This window comes from Equus quagga, chromosome 4 (assembly GCF_021613505.1).
Source record: "Equus quagga isolate Etosha38 chromosome 4, UCLA_HA_Equagga_1.0, whole genome shotgun sequence".
Taxonomy (NCBI): domain Eukaryota; kingdom Metazoa; phylum Chordata; class Mammalia; order Perissodactyla; family Equidae; genus Equus; species Equus quagga.
The window spans coordinates 35,726,756-35,749,370 of NC_060270.1; the positions used below are offsets into that span (position 1 = coordinate 35,726,756).

Consider the following 22,615-nt stretch of genomic DNA (forward strand, 5'->3'; position numbering starts at 1 on the left):
CCTCTCTCTCTCTCCTTCTTTTTTTTCCGTAGAATTCTTCGGAAATTCCACTATCTGCTCAACCCCAAACAAGTTTTCAACCTGGACAATGGGGGGCCTACTCCAGGGTATGGAGATTCAATCTTTACTTCTTATTTCTCCCCTCCCCCTTTAAGCTCTGAAAAAGATACCTTTTTTGTCACCTTTTTTAATCCCTTTCATCTATGGACTTGTCTTTCCTGCCATTTTACTCTTTTTGTCTCCTTGTCCTCACATCTACTCTTCCTTCCTCCTGCAGATACTCAGGAAGACCCATATGGCTAACTCTGAGAAGTAGCCTCCCATACTTTATCCCAGAAAAAGCTGTTGATTTTGTAAAAGGGGAAAAAACCACATGTGCCATTCATTTGATTGACAGGAAGGGCGGGCGGGTAAATTATTTTAACTTATTTGCAAGGCTGTGTTAGCTGGTATCTTCATACTGAATCATCAGGGAGGAGCAAAGAGTTTTCTTATCACTGTCAGTCGGTAGTTCTGCGGCATGTTCTGTTTTGGGGGCATTTTAGGATCAAGACAATTGGTTATTCAATGAAATCACTTTTTGGGGGGGATTAGCCAATTTAGGGGTTGTTAAGCTCCCCCTGGCTCTTTTCCCCCTGTCATTGGCCTATTGGCTATTTCACCACTCATTAGCAAAGAGTTGAAGAGAGGGAGAGAAATGAGAGGAGACAAGGCAGCCCCTCTGCAGCTGGACTGAGGTCTGCCAGGAGGAGCTGATCCTCGTATTACATGATGAGCTGCAGGTCCCTGTAATCAGAGGCCCCTCTAGCATCGGTGCTGGAAGGCACCCAAAGACTGGGCTTCTTACCAGATAGAGCTGGTGTACTAGAGACATCTGCTGGCCAGCCCTGAGGCTGTCTTGGTGCCAAGTCCTCAGATCAGTACATGCTAGGCTGGGCTTTCCAGCACACAGCCGCTTTGCCCAATATCCTGACCCACACTTCTACTCTGTGTTCAGCAAGACCCTCAGAGGGGCTGGAGTAAGGACACTAAAAGGGAATCTGTCTCTATTCTTGGCTGTTTGACACAAAGCCATTATTTATAGTAGTGGTAGTGCAAGACCCAGTTCAAAGGAGAAAGAAACATGGGTGCTGATTCAGCCTGTCCGTCATGATTTACCTGAAAACTAATTTCAAAACAGAGCCCACCTATACTGCTGCAGTGCCATCACGGTGACTATGATCCCCGATTACTGCTTGATTATGACTGGAGATGGAGCAGCAGCCCTCAAACACCTTTTCCAGCCCACTCTTTTCTAGGGCATCTTGATACTTGAATGCAGTACTCTAGCTTAATCTCATCTATCCTAAATTTTTTTTTGCCCTGGATGACAAGCCTAGTGGCTACTTCTAGGGCTGCTGTGCCCTGAGTATCTCTGATGTAAGTGTCAGTCTGTAATCAACTGACTGTCTGGCTGAATGGAGCCTCCATTTGGAATTCATCTCCTCTAGGAGAACAGAGTTCTGCAAGAGGAGAGAATAGAGGGAATGTCAACTTGCCCTCACATGCATCAGGGACTCGGAAAACACCGGGGTCTTCTCAGACCCCAGGCTGGGCAAGAGGACATACTGAGCTTCAGCTTTCCAAGTCCCACCCAAAGGTGACCTCAGGTCACGTTTGTTCTAAGGCAGAGGTTTTTAACCTTTGTGTGACAGGAACCCATTTGGCAGTCTGATGAAGCCTGTGGATCCCTTCTCAGAATAATATTTCTTAATGCATAAAATGAAATATATAGGGTTACCGGGGAAACCAATTGTATTGAAAAAATGTTAAAAAACAAATCTGTGATATGGGAATATATGTGATTTACTCACACATTATATAGTAAGATTCATAGGCAGGTCTAATAACTGTTGTAAACTAAAAGCAGTGATGAGCATAAATGATAACATGAGGTATCTGCCACAACTGTAAGAAAACACTAAAATACCTGTGATTTCAACTGCTGACAAAGTCACTGGTATTGTTAATTCCTCTGTGATTTGTTGACTACATTCATGATTGAAGGAAATGCTTAGGGAAGATAATGTAACATTTTTCTCCTCCAAGTTCATAGCCCTCTGGATGCCATCCACAGACCCCTTGGAGGTTCATGGACCCCAGGTTAAGAGCCCTGCTCTAAAGGATGAAGGCCCCCAAGGGGAGATGGTGCTCACTCCACTTAGGTCTGGAGCCACAGGAGAGCGGGATGAAGATCCAGTTAGTTCAGTGCATGTCACTTAACAGGAGTGTTCTAAGGACAGAGCAGGCAGGAGAGCCGGAGAGGAGTCAAAATGTTAGGCCTTCCTTGTATTGGTACCAAAATAAGCAAACGATGGATTCCTCTGCACAAATAATAGAGAATTTCTAGAAAACCATTTTCTGTGTTGAATGTTGAGTTAGATTCTCCTTATGCTAGGATGGCTCTCTGGGGTTCATCCTCAAGGTCATGGCTTCGTAATTTCTGATTTTAGAACATTGTGACCCATTCAACCCCAAGAGGAATCAGAGTCAAAAAATACTCCTAGGGAAGGGGCAAGGCAGTGGGGGATGGACTCAAGGAGCATCAAAGGTCAGCCACAACCTAGTAAACAGGACCATTTTGGCCTCTCTTCTACTTCCCAGACTGAACTTTTTCCGTGATACTCCAGACTTCCGTGTTTTGGCCTGTGGAGGCGATGGGACAGTTGGCTGGATTTTGGATTGCATTGGTAAGAATGGGCTGGGAGGGCCTATCCAGTTCATTTATAGTGAGGATATTTAAAGTCAGAGGAAGGCGATAAAAAAGAAAGAGAAATGGAGCCACGTCTTGTTCTTCCGTGTTTCCACTCCCAGATAAATGCTTGACTAAATACCTACTTTGGGTGGAAAAAAACAAAGAAAGAAGACAATGGAAGGATTCCCACAGGTACAGATGTAACAGGTTAGTTTTAGGCCTTGCCCCAAAGACATCTGTCATGGCCAGAGTTTGCGCAGTGTCAAGAAGGCCAGACTGGGGGGTTACGGTGGATGAGGAGCAGGACTGGGACTCCAGGCAGATCCTGGGTGGTAGATAAAGGCCAGAGAAATAAGCACAGATGCATAGCCCAGGGCAAATCACCTTGAGATGAACACTTGGAGCCTGAGCCCAGAAAGCACATCTAGAAAGTGCAGATCAGTACTAAGCAAAGAAAGGCCATATTGGCTGTGTCCAGGATGCCTAGAGCAAAAAGACAGTGGGGAGGGCCCAGTTGGAACTTTGGAGGCCTTGGTTCCAGTCCAGCTCTACCTATATCTGTGGGTTCTTGGACACATCATCCCCAGTAAATGATGGCGGCTGACTCCGAAATTCTGGATGGGGGGGTATATTCAAGATCTAACTCTGGAGAATCAAGATAAACACAAGGATGGGGAACATAAGGACAGGAAAGGGGAGAGCTGTCATCAAAATTGGGGACTGGGCCTAGACAAGCCCTGGGCTGCTTTGGTCTTTCCATCACTCATTCCACAAATACTCCGTGTGCCAAGCTCTCCTTGAGGCACCAGCATTGCAGCAGTGAACAAATGGACAAAAATCCCACCCTCATGGAGCTTCCGTCCAGAAGGAGGAGACAGGAAATAAACAAAGAAATAAGCGAAACATACAGTATGTCAGAAGGTGATAAAAATTTAGCAGGGAATGGGCAGAGGGAGCTCAGCATGGGAGCGGGGATTGCAATCTAAACTGTGGTCAGGGAAGACCTCACAGTGCAGATGACATTTGGATGGCATCCTGGAGGAGGGGTGAGCCTGTGGATTCCTGAAGGAAGAGCACTTCAGGCAGAAAAAACAGCAAATACAAAGACCCTTTGGGGGAGGAGACCGGTCTGCTGAAGACACCGGGAAGGCTGCAGAGCATGCTGGAAAGTGAATGAGGCAGGGGACGGAGCAGAGATAATGCAGGGCCAGGTCACTAGGGCTGTATAGTGACTTGTAGGGCTTGTTGGGCTTTATATGGAATGTGGCTTTCATACTCGGAAAGTCCCAAGATGCTGGATGGTTTTGAGCAATGAAGAGACACAACAGATTACGAAAAAAGGGCAGAAACAGGGAGACCAGTAAGGAGGCTTCTGCAGTAATCCAAGTGAGAGGTGACTGTGGCTTGGACCACAGGAGAAACAGAGGAGGTGGTGAGAAGTAGGCAGATTCTAGATAGCTTTTGAAGGCGGAGCCAAATCCTGCCAGGATTTGCTGACAGACTGGAAGTGGGAGATGAGGGGAAGAAAGGAGTCCAGGATGGGCCAGGATAGACCCTGAACAGGGAAGGGAAGGCTGGGCCTCCAGGGTCGTAGGCAGACGACCTGGAGGGGTGGGACCAGCAACCTGGCACACCTGCCGCCTTCTGCTCCCCCACAGGCACTCTGGTTTCCATGGACACAGCCCTGCCAAGCAGCCACCCCCGCTCTCCTGTCACCTTGGGCTGTGGAGTTGTTTGTGGGAGGAGGGTGGCATCCTCTGGGAGCCGAGGAAGGAAAAGCTGATCAGCAGAGGGTGGATGGCTGCAGGCTTGGGAGCTGCTGTCTTGGTTCCCTCTCCATCATGAAGAAGAAAGTAGGCTTTGGTGAGAAGTTTGATAAAATTTATCTACAGAGGACACAGGTGATAGGAGCTGCTCAAAACAGAAAGAAAGAAGAAGGTCATGTGTGATATCTGCTATTCCAGGTTAGTGACCCAAAGAGAAAAGGCAGTGGTAAGAGGAATAATTGCGTAATGTCCATTCATTCATTCAAGAAATATTGAAGCACTTGTCCAGTGCTCTCTGCCACCCCATTTTCGTCCCCTTTCTGATCTGTTCCCCACTGCAGCCAGAGTGGTCTTTCCTGAATGTGAATGGGTTCGTGATATGCATAAAGCACATCAGTGGCTTCACATTAAGATAAAGACAAAAATCCTTCAAATAATCTACAGGGCTCTGGGTGGACTAGCAGCTGCCCACCCTTCTGGACTTATTTCGTACCTCCATCCCTCTCTCTCTGGACTCTGGCCACCCAGTCCTCTCTCAGACCCTTGAATGTACCAGTCTCCCTTCGACCAGAGGGCTCTTGCATGAGTTGTTCTGTCTGGTATGTGCCCCCGGCCTTTGTGTGGTCAGCTTCTACTTCAGATCTCAGCCAAAGTGTGCCTTCCTCAGGGGAGCCTTCCCTGACACACCCCCAGACTCAGTCACCTCATTATAGGACCACACTCCTTTCCTTTCCAGTAGGAATTTGAAATTATGCATCATTTATGTGACAATCTCATTAATATTTGTCTCTCCCTCTTGCCTGGAGGAACCATGAGAGCCTGAGCCATGGCTTTTTTGCCTGTTATTGAAGCCAGAGCAGCTAACACAGCATCTGGCACATAGTAGGCCTTCAGTAAATATGTGTGGAGATACTGGGGTGGATAAGATATAGTTCCCCAGGGAATTTACAGCACATTCATGGAACAAATGAGTAGTCAGTTACAAGAGAGTGTGATGAGCTCATTCCTGGTGCTAAAGAAACACTCTGGAGAGGCCCCTGGTCTACACTAAGGCAACCAGGGAAGGCTTCCCAGGGGCGGCATCTGAGCTGAGCAACAGAGACCTTGTGATTTAAGCACTGAAAACACTTCAGTGTGATTGCCATGTTAAGTGGGAGGTGGGACATGAGAAGGATGAGGCTAGAAAGAAAGGCAGAGCCTGGACCCTGAAGGGCCTAGTGGGCCATGCTAAGGGGTGATGGGAGCTACAACAGAAGGAAAAGCAGTGGACTAATGTGATGGCACTTGTGGTTCAAGGATTGCCCTAGGTGAACACACTAGGGGGTGGAACTGGAGGCTGAGAGGGCAGAGGAGGCTGTTGCAGCAATAACAGCGGGAAGCAATCATACCCTACCTGAACTCAGGCATCACCATGGGGATGGAGAGAAGAGACTGCTTGGAGATCTAGTAAGGAGACAGCACGTGGAAATTAATGGGTGAATGGATGCAAGGGAGGGAGAGGGGAAAACCTCGGATGACATCCAGGTTTCTAGCCTCAGCACCATGAGGATGGCTACCCTGCTGACATGGGCACCACGGAAGAAGGAACAGACTGAAGTAAACAAGGGCTTTCTAGGCAAAGGGAACAGAATGTGCAAAAGCAGGGGGGCATAAATACAGACTCCATGTGCTGGGAACAATGAGAGAGTCCGTTGCTTTGCTCTGCCCTCCATCTCAACCCTCCTGGTGCTAATCTCAGCCCTGGGTCTTGCCTGAGCTCAGCCATTTCTGGCACGAATCAGACAACCTGAGGGACCTATGAACTCCCATTTTGTTGCTGCAGCCCTAGCATGAGCCTGAGGCAGGATGCTGATTCCTGCATTGCCCGCCCGCCTGCACTCCCCACTTACATTGCTCACATCGCCCGGCACCAAGTGCGCTGAGGTTTATGTACATGGCGCCCCCTGGAGTGCGTTGGTTGTCTCTGCCTCCCTCAACTTCCCCGTTCAGCCAAGATGCTGCTGTAGATCTGCAGCCAGATTAAAACCTACATGTTCTGCTGTGCTTTCTCTGATGGTTCAATCTGATGCTCCTTCACCACCAGCATGGCAGATAAGATTAGGAATTTGCAAGTCTGGGGGGTGTTGGAAGTGGCAAACTGGCACCTGGGTGCCAAAGAACACCTGGCAGTTTTGTTTGTTAGACACAATGTTGTTTGGGGGCTGGCCCTGTGGCTGAGTGGGTGAGTTCGCACGCTCTGCTGCGGCAGCCCAGGGATCCTGGGTGCAGATATGGCACCGCTCATCAGGCAATGCTGAGGTGGCGTCCCACATAGCACAACTAGAAGAACCTACAACTAGAATATACAACTATGTACTGGGGAGGCTTTGGGGAAAAGAAAAAAAAAAAAGAAGACACAATGTTGTTCTGAACCTGAATGACCTTAGGTGAGGTATGTTCAGGTTTCCAAATGCCCCACCATCCCCACTATCTCAGACCCAACTGTTTGACTCTCTGTGCCCCTGCCTAGCCCCTAAAGAAGGGAGGAGCATGGACTTGGAGCTGTAGAGATCTGGATTTGGATCCTGGCTCTGGAATTACTCTCCCTCTCTGAACCTCAGATTCTTCATCGATAAGGAGAATGATAATACCCTGCAGGGTTGGTCTGAGGGATAAATGTAGTAAGTGCTGATTATCATTAAGAATCAGAACTGTGCAAACTAATGTTTTGAGGTGTATGCTGTCACCCCAAAGGAAAGAATTAGGGTGAAATGAGGATAAAGAGGTGCAAGTTGCAGGGAGACAGATTTTGCTCAATAGGAAAGAATCCTTTGTAGTGGTTAACACGCTACAGATGGAAAAGATGGTTTTAGGAAGTAGTGTGTTCCCCATCATGGGAGGTATTCAAACAAAGAATGCTTTGGAGTGGTTCAAGCATCAGACTGAGGATAACTAGATAACTCGAACATTCTGTAATCCCATGGCATATGGTTCTCTCTTTCGCATGGGTTGTAGATAAGGCCAACTGTGCAAAGCATCCACCAGTGGCTGTCCTGCCTCTTGGAACAGGAAATGACCTGGCCCGCTGTCTCCGCTGGGGAGGAGGTGAGTGTGAATGGCACAACCCTGGGGACAAGCACTCCAATCTATAGGGATGCTCTGCAGAGCTAGGCTGACCTTCCCTTTTAGGAATCACATTCCACAGAGTCAATATCTACTCCATGACCATTTCCCAGCCCCCCATTGCCTGCTAAGGCCTGTGCTTACCCCTCACCATATTTACTATCATCTAAAAACTATCAGCTTAGAGCCTGCCTCCCTCAGTAGAACATAGTCGACTTTAGGGTAAAGTCTCATTTGTCTCCTTGCCACTGCTCACCCCAGGAGGGACCCACTAGGTGACTTCTGCATGAAATTCCCCTTTTCCACATTACTGGTCTTCTTCCGAATGAGGACTCAGAATGCAGACCAAAAAGCCACATCAGCAGCTGCAGGGGCATCCAGATCATCCTAGGCCCCCATGGCCATGGGCCCTCATTTTGAAAGTCCCCTAGGGAAGAACAGAGAGTGGTAATCAGCTTACAGGGCCATGGGCAGGAGCTAAGGGGAACTTTGCAAACTGCATCAGCACGCTCTAGAGAGTAGAGAAGTTCAGGTCAGCATGCGGAATGGACGGATCGGTCTGGCAGTAGAACTGGGGTGGGACTCCAGATGGCTGCTCAACTCAGAGAGTGATTCAAGACTAGGACAGGCAACGGTCAGCGTTCAGAGGTCGATGCATGTTTGGTGGCAGGGGCAGAACAAGCGGGAGCCAGCCCTAGAAGAAAGTTGATAGGCATGGGAAAAGCTGCCAGGGTCCTCAGCCACACACTGAGGCTAGGGAAGAGCCGTCTGTTCAAGAGGGACAGGCAGAGTGTGGCCCCACGCTCTGGGCATCTAGGCAGCCAAGCTAGGCACAAATTTCATGCAGGAACCCCAGGCCTGTGTTCCCACATAGCCTCAAGACCCTCAGCTACATAGTTGCTACCCTTGCTATCTTGAGAGGCATCCCCTAAGGAGCTGACCACAGCCTGGCAACATGAAAATACTCTCCAAGGTTGTCCCAAAGGTAAGCAAGAACATGGACGTGTTATTTGAAAGAAAGGACTGTCTCCGTCATTAACCTCTCATCACTTAAAGATTCACTTTCTATTTTAGTTTCCTATTGCTGCATAACAACTTATCATAAATGTAGAGGCTTAAAACATCCACTTATTAGCTCCCAGACCCGTAGGTCAGAAGCCCTGGAATGGCGTGACTGGGTTTTCTGCTCAGGGCCTCACACGCTGGAATCAGGGTGCTGGACAGGCTGTGCTCCCCTCTGAGGGCTCTGGGAGACGAATATGCTTCTACACTCCTTCAAGTTTTTGGCTGAATTCAATTCTTTGTGATGGTAGGACTGAGGTCCCTGTTTCCTTGATGGTTGTCCGCTGGGACCACTCTCAGATCCTGGAGGTCTCCCACATTCCTTGCCAGATGGATCCCTCCATCTTCAAAGCCTGCAACAGAGAATCTCCCTCACATCGAATCCCTCCCAAGTTTCTACTCTATTTCTTAAGGAAAAGTTCAGTCCTTTCTAAGGACTCACCTGATTCGGTTAGACCCACCCAGAATAATCTCCCTTTCTTAAAGTCAATTGTGCCATATAATATTCCTAATCATGACAGTGACCATCCCATCTTATTCACAGATCCTGGAGGTTTTGCAGGATGTAGACACTGGGGGTCAGGAATTGTGGGGACCATCTTAAAATTCTGCCTAGCACACTATCCAACTCCAGCACGGCATGACACGGTCCTGCAACAGATCCTTTGTTCTCCCACGTGCAGCTTCCCAACCACCCAGGCCACCAGTTCTCTAGGGCTTGCTTCAGCTGCACAGGCCTGCCCATCTGTGGCCAGCACTCACTCCTACCCCTGCTACTCTGGCTTCCGAATCTCTCCAACTTCTTTCTAATTACTTCGTATTGTCTTCTTCTTCTCCATGGCTCAGGGGACCTAAGTGTCTCTGGCCCACAGACACACTGGGGAGTCTCCTGGTTACAGATGCCCATGGAGTTCCCTGCCCTGACAGCTACCTATGCATCAGCAACCACTTAGCCTTTCTGCTCTGGGGGCAAATGCAATGCCGTGCTCCACAGGTTATGAAGGGGGCAGCCTGACGAAAATCCTGAAGGAAATCGAGCAGAGCCCCTTGGTGATGCTGGACCGCTGGCACCTGGAAGTCATCCCTAGAGAGGAGGTGGAGAACGGGGACCAGGTCCCATACAACATCATGAACAACTATTTCTCCATTGGCGTGGTGAGTTGGCTAGGGATCGCCTTTTTGCATAGAAGAGAAATGCCCAGGTGTGCAGGAGGGATTCTAGTCTTCCATTGTCCCCTCTGGGTCCCTACTCTTTACCCATCCTGGCTGCCCCTAGCCTTGACTTGGGTCCAAGCATCCTTGCGTCTGGCCTGGGCGTGGACACCATGATTGCACCAAGCCCCTTTCCTGGATTATGGAGGAAATTCTTTCCCCTATAATTTTAACTAACTCAGTAAAAGACGGAACATTTTTCCAAAGACATGTTTACCCTTGGGACAATTTGAAGCAGTCAAAGAAAAGCAGCACCAATAACCAAGAGGCAAGGTCGGGAGGAGAATCTCATGTGAGCTTCCAGAGTTGGGAATTCTGATCCTCCAGGGAGGACTGTGTGGTCCCCAGCTGGCTCAGCTGGCTTAGCTCTCAGAATTTCTTCTCTCCTGTTGTCTCCATTCATCTCAACCCCATTCCCCACACTCTAAGTGCTCGTAAACCTGTGGGAGATGCTGACCCCTTGGGCTGAGCTCTGTCTCCTCCGTGATGCTCCCACAGCCCTCTGTGCTCACCCCGTCAGTGCACTCTCTGCATTAGATTGAAGGGATTGGTTTAATGCACCTGTCTCACTCCCCCAAAACACACACACATACACACACACGCACACAAATTGCAAGGACCATGCAAGCTCCTCTTTCTTCCTGCAGCCCCCAGCACATCTAGTGCAGCTCAGTTTGTTTGACTGAACTTAGCTTCTGTCCAAAGAGGATGGGGTAGACCCTGCTTCCCAAACTGTTGGGGACAAGATGGGGGAGAAAAGGGATTGATCATTTCCATAAGTAGAGCTAGGCTTTGGGAGGGAGGTGCAACAAAGACACTAGCATTTATTGAGCATCTACTGTGTGCTTTCCACTGTGCCAGACTTTATATATTCCTGTCCTCACAGCAATCCTTCAGGTATCATTGTCCCCACCATCCCCATTTTACAGATGAGACTTCAGGATACTTGATTCATCAGGGGGAAAACTAGCACATGCATGCTGTGCCTTACTCTGAAGCCAGGTTCTTTCCTCTGTTTCGCCGTCTGGGGAATTATGCTGCTCAGTTTCATGTGCATATGAGTCCTTCCAGACCAAGACTGTGTGAACCCTGCACTCCTCAGCCATCTTCACCTGTGCTTCTTTTGAAAATTTTGGTGGTTTTAAAAAAAAAAACGAGGGGCTGGCCCCATGGCATAGTGGTTAAAGTTCCGTGCTCCACTTGGGCAACCCAGGTTTGTGGCTTCAGATCCCAGGCATGGACCTACACCACTCGTCAGCCATGCTGTGGTGGCGACCCACATATAAAGTGGAAGAAGATTGGCACAGATGTTAGCTCAGGGCCAATCTTCCTCAGAACAAAAAAAACGAACCAGAAGGAGAAATGATAGGTAGCTTGAGGGAAGAACAGGTTTAAGGAAAGAGTTTTTTTAATAAGAAGACTAAAAGGAGAACCATGGAAGAGGAAAGGATTAATAATAATAATACCATATATTTACAAGATTTAAAATTTACCATATTTACAAATATTTTCTTGAGTCTTACAGCTGCACTGAAGGGCAGTATTATCTCCATTTTATAGGTGAGGAAACAGTCAGATGAAGGGATTTGCCTTCATTTTCCGACTCCTAATCCATCGCTCTTTTTCTACTACTAAAACAGAAGAGAGAGGCCTTGCTGGCCCATGATCAGGTTCTGAGAGGATGCAGGCAGAGGGGAGCAAATTCAGGGATCTCTGTGCTCAGATCTGGTCTATCTCCTGAGCTCCCCTCAGTTGGAGGAGCCTGGTTCCCTAGGCCCCTTCTAGCTTCTCCACCCCCAGTGACCTAGGCAGACCCCTCCCTCCTCTTCTTGGCTCAGAGGCCCCTCTCCTTTTTGGACCACCTGCTCAAGGTCCACATCCCCCAATGGGAACATGCAGTCTTCAGCTCCTGCAAATCAGATATGATCAATAGGACTGGTGTTCAGGGAGCTTCTGGAGCATGGGCTTCCCGTTATCATAGTTGTACAAAAACTCATGTCTTTTGCCCATAGTAACTAGAGTGTAACTTGCTAACATTTATTGAGTCCCTCTTGCACATCAGGCACAGTTTCCCTATTGGGAGGTACAGGCATTATCCTTTTGCATTTTGTAAGACGGAACTTTAGAGAGATACAGAGACAAGTCCAAGCTGGTGAGCGGGAGAGCCAGGAGCCACTAAAGTCGAGCTCCAGAGCCCACTGAGCTGTGGACCATAAGCCATGCAGTTTCTGCATAGCACCCTCCATCTTCATGCTGCCAAATGCAGCAGGATTTGGAGGGGAGGAGCCTCAAAATTTAGTGTGTGATAGCTCACCAATGCCCCTTGTCAGAAACGCAAATTCCAGCCCCATGACAGATCCTGATTTGTATTCTGATTCAGTTGGTCTGGGCAAAGTGTGGGAATTTGCCTTTGTAACAAGCCCCTGAGATAATTCTGAGGCCCATGGGCCCATCCAAGTCTTCAGTGAGTGAAGATAATCCATTAGAGCAGACAATGGTCAAAGGAAGTGGTTTTTCACAGGAGCAGAAACTAGAACTGAAATACATGAGGGGAAAGAGAGAGAGGAGGGAAGAATACCCAGAAATGAAAGCTGAGCAGCAGGTCTGGAAGATCTGCCTGGAACTTCTAGATAGCAGGTTACAGCCACAGCTGCCTTCTGAGTCTTCAGCCCCAAATCTCTTTCTTGACACACCCAGCTCTGGCTGCCAAAAACAACATGATTCCTGACACCTCTCTCCAGTGCCAGATGCAAAAAAAAAAAAGGTACTCGCTTAGTATTAGCTGACCAAATGGATGAACACACTAAAAAGGAATAGACAATGTCCCCTCAACTAGATAACCAAGCCTAATCCCACAAGCCAAGATTGATCGTAGTTTTAATTCATTCTTGCAAAAAAGTGGGAAAGAAGAGAGGGAAGGAGGGAGGAAGGAAGGAAGGAAGACCAGCTAATTGTCCCCCAAGGAAATGCAAACAAACAGATTCTTCACCACACTCCGTGGTCAAGCTATTTCTTTGCCCTGGGCTGACTTACAATAATCCAGTCTGTTCACCTTTGAAATTATAAAGAACTTCACAGTATCTTCCTCATGATTTTTTTTATACACCTTTAGCTTGTGCATGTTTAATGTTTCATTGTGAGGCAGTGAGGAACCAGGACTGTGTTTTATCTCCTTGGTGTACCCATAGCCTGCTCTCAATAAAATGTTTGCAGGGTTTGTGTGCTCGCTCTTTAAAAGTTGGAAAGAGAAATTCTTGAGAAAACAAGTTGCCAACACGCAACCCTAGCAGAATCTGGGGCTGACATTTGCAGAAGCTCTTGCTCCCTATTTGACTTCCCAAACTTTGTAAGAGGAGAAGTAGGTATGTAAACCAACCCACAGTTTTACTTCCTTAAGATGATTAGAGTTGACTCCTTTGGCAAAGAGAGCTTTGCAAGTCTTTGCCTCTTTTGAAGGACCTGGAATATCTTATTGATATCAAATGTCTCCTGCCTTGCATTTACAAAGGTGATGACAATGACTGCTGCTGTGGTGCCCCTAGAAGGTAAAGAATTTACCCGGACGAGTTTGTCCCCTTGGTGCCAGGAGAACCTATTCAAGAGATGGAGGGATAAACAGGGCAGACTCTCCTGGCCTATCCAGGGAGTGACTATGGCATCATTGTCACCACATTCTCATCACCACATACATGCCAGCTCCCCACCAGTGGAGAGTTGAGATAGTTGGCCTTCTCATTCCCCTGAACTGATAACATCCATTGGCAGGAGATTTTAAACATAGTCATTCAGGACGCTACTTCCTCTGACTTCTCTGGCCTCCTCGTCCTTGCTTTTTATTTTTGGATTTGCAGAAATGTCAGGATGGCCAGGTATCAGTGACAGGAAGTTTGGGACTGCAAAATAATTCCTGGGGTATGTGTAACTCTGAACGCCTCAAAGGCTCTGCTTTCACTGAGCCTTAACAGGATGAGTGAACAGCTAATCCCTTGATTCAATGAAATCTATTTCTGATGCTAGGAGAACCCAGGGGCCAAGGAGAAACCACAGTCATCACGCTAATCCACGTACCATTTTCCACCTTACAGAGTGTACTTATCAGACTTCACCAGCCAAGTTTCCACAATGATAAGCCTCCTACCCATTAAGAAATTTATCAACAAGTCATCATTTTCCCTGCAACCTTTTTTGGATTCCCTCAGCCTCAGGTTCTTGTCTGTCACCTGTGAGAGCCATGGAGGTACTAAGACAACGGGAGTCACTGAGATGTGTTTTGGACAAGGGGTCTACACTCTTTTTAATTCCCCAATCTACTATAATTTTTCAGAACAATCCAAATTTCAAATAATCTGTCTTACTGTCTCTTCTCTGTCTTTTTATCTCCATAAGTTGCCAAAGTGACTTAGACCTGCATTGTCCAATATGGTAGCCATTAGCCACATGTGGCTACTGTGCACTTGATATGGGGCTAGTCTACACTGAGAGATGCTATCAGCGTAAAACACACACCAAATTTCAAAAATGTGGTATGAAAGAATTTAAAATATCTGAATAGGTTTTCTATTAACTGCATGTTGTAGTGATAATATTTGTTAATTTAAATAGATTACTAAAATTAATTTCATATCTTTCTTTTCACTTTTTTAATGTAGGCCCTAGAAAATTTCAGTCGACTCCTATTGGATAGCACTGGCCTAGACATCCACTTATCTCAAAGTCCAAATGACTGCTGCTTATATTTGGAAGAGGCACAAAAATCTTTTCTCCAACTATGTGCTTGGAGTTCCAGTTCAGGAAGGAGTAGCCATGTGTCTATACTGTTATCATCTCCTCTTCTCCTACACCTCATGCAAAGGACCCCGGAGAGTGAGGCTGTCAGAAATGCCATCATCACTCCCAGGGGTTTGCCATTCCCATCTCCACCCCCACTCCCCCTTCAGATCAGAAGTCTCATTTTGCCTTAATTATTACCAAGGAAGGGTTTGAACCATTGTAGTACTGGTTTCCAAAATTTAAATGAAATCACCACTGAATTTAAGTACACTCAGCTCAGTGCCTGAGAAAGAGAAGCTCAACAGTGAGTCAAGGTGAATCTTGACTCTCTTTTTAATCCACAGGTAGAGACACATGGTCAGAGTCTCTACCAGCATTGCCTTTTCAAGACTGAACAGCAAAGGAACTGCTCCACTCTCCCTTGCTCCTTTGTGTATTTACCAAGGGATTACACTGTCAAATTAGGAACCACATGCTTAACTAGTAATATTGTAAAAGCTGGTCTTTATGAAAAGAAGCTTTGCAAAACCTAGTTCTGAAAAAACCAGGGATAATCAGAACTACACAGAAGGAGGAGGCCTGTGCACATATCCCAGAGAATAAAAACCTAGGAGCCAGTCACAGCAGCACTGGGGGCGGGCGATAGTGAAGCACAAATTGTGCCAAGCAACATGTGATTGCTTTTTTTTCTTTCCTTTTTTTTCCCCCTGACAGAAGAAAATTAGCGCTTCAAAGGAACACAAGTAGATGGAATGTTTTCTTCAATTCTAGAGAAGCATTTGACAGATGTCGCATGACTCTTATTCAGAGGATTCTCTGAAACCTGCTCAGGGAGAGGGAGATGCGCACAGTCTGGGAGCAGGAAGCACTTCTGCCTGGAGAAGCTCGGCAGGCTGTGTAGGCCTGGGGGACAGAGGCCTCTGAGGTTTTGCACGTCTCCCACTGTGTGTCCACAGGCATGCCTAACCAAGACCTTCAACCCTTAATGGGTCTTAAACTAAAAACTGAAAGCCAAATCCATAAGTAGAGTCTAAATTTTAAATTCCCAAGACATGACTTCAGCAAGGAATGTTTGACAACCATAGAATAAGCTTATATCCTTCACTTGCCCTCTATTTTTCAGTAGTGGGCTACTGGCTGGATTTGCTCCTCCGCCAAGTGCAAATATTACGAAAGCTCTTCTTTGCCCCCTAACTTGCTTCTGGACTTTCTGTCTCCATCATTAGCCTATATTTTACTTACCACACACAGCACATGCTGAAAAAAAAAGCTTCTTCTCTGAACTCTACCTCCTGATGTTGAGAAAAAATTCAGAAATTTTCTTTTGTAGGGTTTCCATATCAGGAAAAGGAATTAATATGCACTAGCTGAAAAGTCACTGGTATGAAATTTCAGTTCTCTTTTAGCCGCATATTCCAGTAAATGAGTTTCTGTATTTTTTTTTTCCCTGCACAAATCTGAATCAGCTCCCTTGTTTCTGTCACTCCCCTGACCCTGGCCCAATTAGCCTGGTTATTTCTAACGTCCACCACCTGCACCTAAAGTGCTGGCATGGGGCCTGAGCGGGGAAGGGACGTTCCACTCTCTTCTGCTGGGAAATGAGACCATTAACAAGGGCAGAAGACCAAGTCTGAGGAGGAAAGATGAGTCCAGTTTTAGGTCTAAAATTCAGGGTTGGTTCTAAAGATATACACTGTGGAGACATGCATCTAGATGCTAATAACAACTATGAGAACTTATGACGTGGAGTGTAGGCTACAGACTGGACTCAGGGCTAAGAAGTTCTCGCAGGGGATAGAGAGCCCAGAAGCACAGTGTCACAGGAGCCATTCTGACTGTGAGTTATAAGGGGCAGGTGGCCAATAGTGCAGCAAAGGCATGTGCTAATAGGAGGACAGCAAGGTGTCCACAGAATGTGGTCATGAGACTCTTATTGATCTTGGGAAGAGTCGTATCCAGTGGAATGATCAGGAACCAGAAGCACGAAGTTTAAATATATTTTTTATTATCTACTAAGCATGGTATCCAATGCTACCAATGATTTCTACTGAACACAGATGTTTAAGAGTTAATATATAACAGCATCCACCAACGTCAATTTTCTGGTTTTGACAATGTACTATAGTTACGTAAGATGTTATCACAAGGAGAAGCTGGCTGAAAGGGACACAGGAACTCTCTGTACTATTTTTGCAACTTCTTGTAAGTCTTAAAATATTCCAAAATAAAAAGTATTTGTTCAAAAAGAGTGAATATGGCGAGGCATTTCCAAAGACTCACGTTCAGCTGCACACACAGGCTTCTACAATGTCGCTGCTCAGACCCAGACACCCTCTCTCCTCAAAGGGCAGTGGCTGTCCCCTTCACTCACCCTGAGCTATGGCCCTGGAGAGAGTGAGTTTTGCAAGGAGTCAAGTGGCATAGGCTCTACAAGCACTAGTGGCACTAGCCCCTAACTTTGGACCTGGCGTCCAGGCTCCGTGGGAGCCTCCATGTTCTCCCCTGTGAGGTGGACGCTCAGGGTCTGGGGGATGTCAGTGAGAGAGTGTGCTTCCCTTTCTTCCACGTCGCACGGTTATGACCACTCACCAGGGATCTACTTCTGTCTCTTCCCCTTTCAGGATGCTTCCATTGCACACAGATTCCACATGATGAGAGAGAAACACCCAGAAAAATTCAACAGCAGGTAAGAGGGCGATGCGGCTGCAGCCGCCGCTGCCCTGCCCGCCCGCCCCGCCCCGCGCGGCCGGCCAGTCCGAGGCCGCCACCTGCTCTCACCCAAGTGTTCTTGGCCCGGCCGCCCGGGGACTTCGCCTTCCTGCCACGTTGCCGGAAGGAGGGCTTCCATTTCCAAAAAAGAACACAATGTCAGAAACCTGCCGCCGCCCGGCCTCCTGACCCCTCCCAGAGGAGGATGTGCGGAGGGAGGGCGTGGTGCACCCCCCGCCTTGGGGCAGTTGGGGGGACAGTCAGTTCTTGGCTAACTGGAACCCCCTCCTAGGGCTCGGCCGCTTTCTCAACAGTACACCTCCCCGACTCCCAGCCCCGAGATTTCTCTGGGGAGGGGCAGGCAGGGTGGCAGCAGCCTCAGTTTCTCACCATCTCAAAGGGGAGGGGACGGCAGCTCCAGGGCCAGGGCGTCGCCTCTGCCTCCCCCGACAGCAGAGGGCAGCAGAGGGAGGCCTCTGCAGAGGCGGCGAGATCCGGAGCCCACCAGATCCCAGCCTCAGCCTGCCCGCTGGGTGAAGTCTGGATGTTAGGTCCAAAAGTGAAAGGAGTGAGAAAACTAGATCATTTGCAAACAAAACCAATCCTTGCTAGCGGGAGGAAATTTGTGAGACGTGAGTTCTGACTGGCTTATAGCGAACCCTGGGACTATTCAATTACCTTTCTCCCTTCTTCTTTGTTTCTTCTCCTTGGTTGATTTCCATCCTTTTTCTTCTTTGTGTACCACTTCAAGATGATCACTGGACCGCACCCCACCCTCAGGCAGGTGGGGAGGAGAGTGGATATTAATTAGGAACCTGAAGGACTTGACTTTATTTAGCCCACACGATTGTCTTCAAAGCACAGGTCTCTGTTATCTGCAGGCTTTCGTTTAAAGCACCTCCGAAGAGCTCCATCTTTTCATTCCTACTCCTTGCCCCTGACCCCCCAGCCTGGGGGTTAACTGAGAACTAGAAAGTCTTTTTAGGCATCAGAAACTGAACATAATGAAGCTACTTTGGCTTCAGAAAGAATAGTGTGTGGGATCTAATAGTAGCTGAACTAACCTTATTAAGACGTGCATTCTGTCAGAGGCATATTCCGTCTTTCTCTCACACACAGACGGTGCACACTCACAAAACACTATTAACCCGTGTACTTTCAGCCCCTACTCCTACTGTAGTCACAAACTTACAAATCAATTGATGATCTTCTCACGATCTCACAATTTCACTCTCATCTATACACAAAATCACTTTTTAAAAAATCCTGCTCTTGCATCCGTTCCAGACTTTTCACACAGGTACCCTTATGCATACTCATGCACACATGCTTGTCAAGATGCCATATGCTTGTGAAATCCATGGGGGTTCCATTCATTCATTCATTCAGTGAATGTATCTTTCGAAAACATACTACATCCCAGGCGCTGTTGTGTAGGTGTTTTGGGTAGATATATGTTGGGGGCTCACAGTCCAATGGTGGAGACAGGCTGGAAGGCAGATTTGCATAGTGATTTGCGTGAAGTGATGTCTCAAGGTGATCTGTGGGAACACAAAGCAAGGGCTTGAACTTGATGTCGAGGATCTTCAACTACAGAGATGCCGGAACCAAGACACAGAAAACCAGTATTTTCCAGGTCGACAAAAAAAGAAGGGCAACCTACTGAGAAGGAACCAAATGTACAAAAAGACCCAAAGGAGTGAGAGGAAACAGCATACTCACGGAAGGGCAAGATGCTCAGTGAGGTCCGTCGTGGGGTCTCTAGGCGCAGAAAGAAGCAAAACCTCTGTCGTTTGTAGAGAGCAAGGAAGCAGAGGGAGGGAGAAATGTCTCCATGTTCCAAAGATCAATAGACAGGATATGACATAAATAGAGCACCCATCAGTCATCCACATGATTGAGTACAACCAGAAAGATACCTCTGTCAGAAAAAGTTGTAACTGTGCATTTCAATGTAAAGGATGAACAAATACACTGAGATCTGAATGACCGTTTTTCCTTGCCACTTCCAGTTCCCATTAACTAGACTACTCTTGGCCGTTACGTGTGCACCTCAGCCTTCACCTGGCTGAGATCAAGGTAGTGTGGTCACCTGGATGACAGGCATGGGGATTTGCATGTAAATCCGTGTGCCTGCTGCTAAGTGAAGACAGAGTGGCGCAGAGGTACTCCCCGTTTCATCAGGTCCCAGAACACTTCCTGTTAAGAACTTTGAATCCATGCTGCTTCTGCACTTCCTGCTTGCTCATGTTGAAAATACCCGAGTGCCCAGTTTGTCCACTGAGAGGCAGGCGAGCAGCCATTTTCTCCAGGCTTCCTTATTTAGCTTTGGAGATGGTCTTAAATAGGCAGGTGGTTGTTGCCATGGTTACCCCATTACACCAGCAGCTAAACTTAGGAAGGGCCACAAGGGATAGGAAGAAAGCTTGATACCCGGGATTTGGAAATGTAAACGATATTATCAAACAAGGCCTTGGTTTACTCGGCTGAACTTATGTTTTCCAAAGAGCCTGCTTGGCTGGACGCCCTTACTGTTAGCGGCTGGGACTAGGCCCTGAGGGATGACCCTGAGGTTCAATCTAGAGAGTTGTAACTGTTTTGTTTTGTTTTGTTCTGAACAAGGGAGCGTGACTAGACTGGGCTAGAATTTATCAGGAAACTTGATGCTTTCGCATTGCTCATTCAGTTTTCTGGGCTGTTCCAACAGGAGTTCTTAACCTGAGGTATAAGGGCTGCATGAGCTCTGAGACCATCTTGAAATTGGGTGTAAGATATTGAGTATATTTTTCTAGGGAGAATGTCTGTAACTGTCAGGTTTTTGAAGGGACCCATAATCCTCAAGTGGTTAAAAGTCACAGTTCTGAGGCCTCTTTGAATCCTAAGAGGCATCAAATTATGACTCAACTACTGGGGTTTCAGGAAATTCTTCCCCAGTGGCCTCTCTACACAGGTAGTTGCCAGGGAAGGTTGCACAAAACTAAGTTATGTTCCCTGGCAGAATGGCTTTGTTAGTGGAGCAGGAACCAGACCCAGGGAGGCAGGAAGATGAGCAAAGTGTAATGGGCAAGGGAACAAAGGCCTTTGACAGCAGAGGTGGGGCAACTTTTGGTACATTCTACTTCCTAATCATTGATAGGCTAATTATTAATTGCTAATTTAGGAATGTTATGAAAATTATCTTCTCGTTGTTGGCATAAACAACAGAAGAGAGATTTAGTTCAACTGAAATTCTAACATGTTGGTGTTCTAGGAATCAAGGGTAAATAATACGTGGCCCCTGCCTTCAAGGAATTCATAGTTTAGCAAAGAAGGAAAAATAATCCTCAAATATTTTTTACAAAATCATTTCGCATACAAAGAGGTTGGATTTTATAGGTCATATAGTGTACAGAAAGTTGTATAGTATAAGACACTTATTAATGGTTGTATCCCAATGTTACTTGTAAATGAATTGTTAAGAGTGTAGAAATAGTGTTATAAGGAAACCAAACTAAGAACTGTTATTTTTTTAGCTCCTCTACATGCCAGGTAGTTAACTAGGTTCTTTAAATACATTAGATTATTTAAATCCCAAAACCACCCTACAAGGTAAATATTAGCATTCCCATTTCACAGATAAAGGAACTGTGGCTGGGAGAAGCCAAGTCACCTAACCGAGGTCATACATTGTTTTAAGCAGTGGGGCTGATATGATTCTTTTTTTAAAAATTGAGATATAATTGACACAAAACGTTATATCGGTTTCAGGTGTGTAACATAATGATTCAATATTTTTATATATTGCGAAATGATACCACAAGAAGTCTGATATGATTCTAACCTAGTTCTAATTCCAGAGTTCAAACTCTGTTTGCCGCACCTGCTGTCTCCCATGGATTTCACTTAGTAAACACCTATTGTATATCAAACACTCTCATGGGTACTTATTATGCATGATCTCACTCAGTGCTCGCAACAACATGCATGTGTATGTGCTACCATCCCCATTTTAGAGACGAAGACATGGAGGCTAAGGAGGGCGGAGCTTTTATCAGCTCCATTCACCTTTATGGATTGTCTCTGTAGGAGAACGCCTGCTGAGTTCTAAAGCGGGACCAGAGGTACACCACCCACTCTTACCTTACGTGGAATGACTCTTCTCCCTATCTCAGTGTCCACAGCAAGGAGCAGGACCAACTGTATGATTTGCATGGCCCAGTGCAAAATGTAGGCCCCCTTATTCAAAAATTATTAAGAATTTCCAGTTTGTGACAGCAGAGCATTAAACCAAGCCAGGGCCCTTCTAAATGTGAGACCCCATGTAGCTACACAGATCTCACTCCTATGGGGTTGCAAGGAGAGAGGAGTTAATAAAAAGAAGAAACATTTGCCAGGACTCACAAAGTGGGGAGTTTGCAGTAAAGGTAAAAGAATGGAGGAAAGCAAGTTCCAACCAGGGGAGGAAGGAGAGGGATTATCAGTCCCCCAAACAGGTGGTAGTCAGTGTTAGCAGATGAACTGAGGATGCCACTAAAGTCTTCCAGATACCCAAGAACCAGTCCTCCATGAAGTTTATGGGTTAACTTTCTGTGAAGGGTTTTGTATATATGGAATCCATACGTAAAAGCTACCTAATTCCAATGTCACTGTTAGTGAGTGTCCAGAAAGAGAATCTAACTATGGAAATTTTTCCTTGTTGGTCAGAAACTCAGAGCACTTGAGGAATGTGTTATTCTAAACCTGTTGAGTGTCATCCACTTCAATATGTCCCTCAGCAGTTTAGGCTGAGGCAAGATGCTTCCTGTTAGGCCGTTCAAAGGGACCGAAACAGTGCTTCATTCCTAAAGCTGACCACCTTTCCCAAAAGCCCTTGGGTAATTAACAGGCTCTGGAGTGTTAGCTTTCTTGGAGCCAGGCCCGTAAAGTAGCTGATGAGGGGTTCCCCAGAAGCCCTAATGTAGGCTGAGTCCTTAAGAGATTGGAAATACATCTTGCAAATAACTAAGCGCTTAGTAGATATTTATAGAATGAGGCAGCAGGGTATAGTCTAAGTTGGCATCAAAACTTGGCTCTGCCGCTTAGTAGCGTGTGACCTTGGGCAAGTTACTTAATCTCTTTAATCCTTTGCTTCCTCCCCTGAAAATCTTGCAAGGTTGCTGTAAGTATTTAACAAGATCATGTGTAAGTTCACGACACACAGTAGGTTCTCAATAACAATTTTTTGTTGAGTATCGTTGAATGACGACCCTGAGAAAAGCATTGCCTTAAATTGACAATAAAG

At 46.7% G+C, this 22,615-nt stretch overlaps 1 protein-coding gene across 3 annotated transcripts in view; it reads left to right on the plus strand.

The window, feature by feature from the left end:
• DGKG (diacylglycerol kinase gamma) overlaps positions 1–22,615 on the plus strand; it is a 189,248-nt gene that overhangs the window by 88,556 nt on the left and 78,077 nt on the right. For 2 of the 3 annotated variants that reach the window (XM_046658673.1, XM_046658674.1), the window contains exons 16-20: positions 33–107; positions 2,644–2,729; positions 7,495–7,584; positions 9,659–9,819; positions 17,268–17,332. In XM_046658673.1, coding sequence (XP_046514629.1) covers positions 33–107; positions 2,644–2,729; positions 7,495–7,584; positions 9,659–9,819; positions 17,268–17,332 — 477 coding nt within the window. The remainder of the gene's footprint in view (positions 1–32; positions 108–2,643; positions 2,730–7,494; positions 7,585–9,658; positions 9,820–17,267; positions 17,333–22,615) is intronic. The other variant, XM_046658675.1, reaches the window with a different exon arrangement.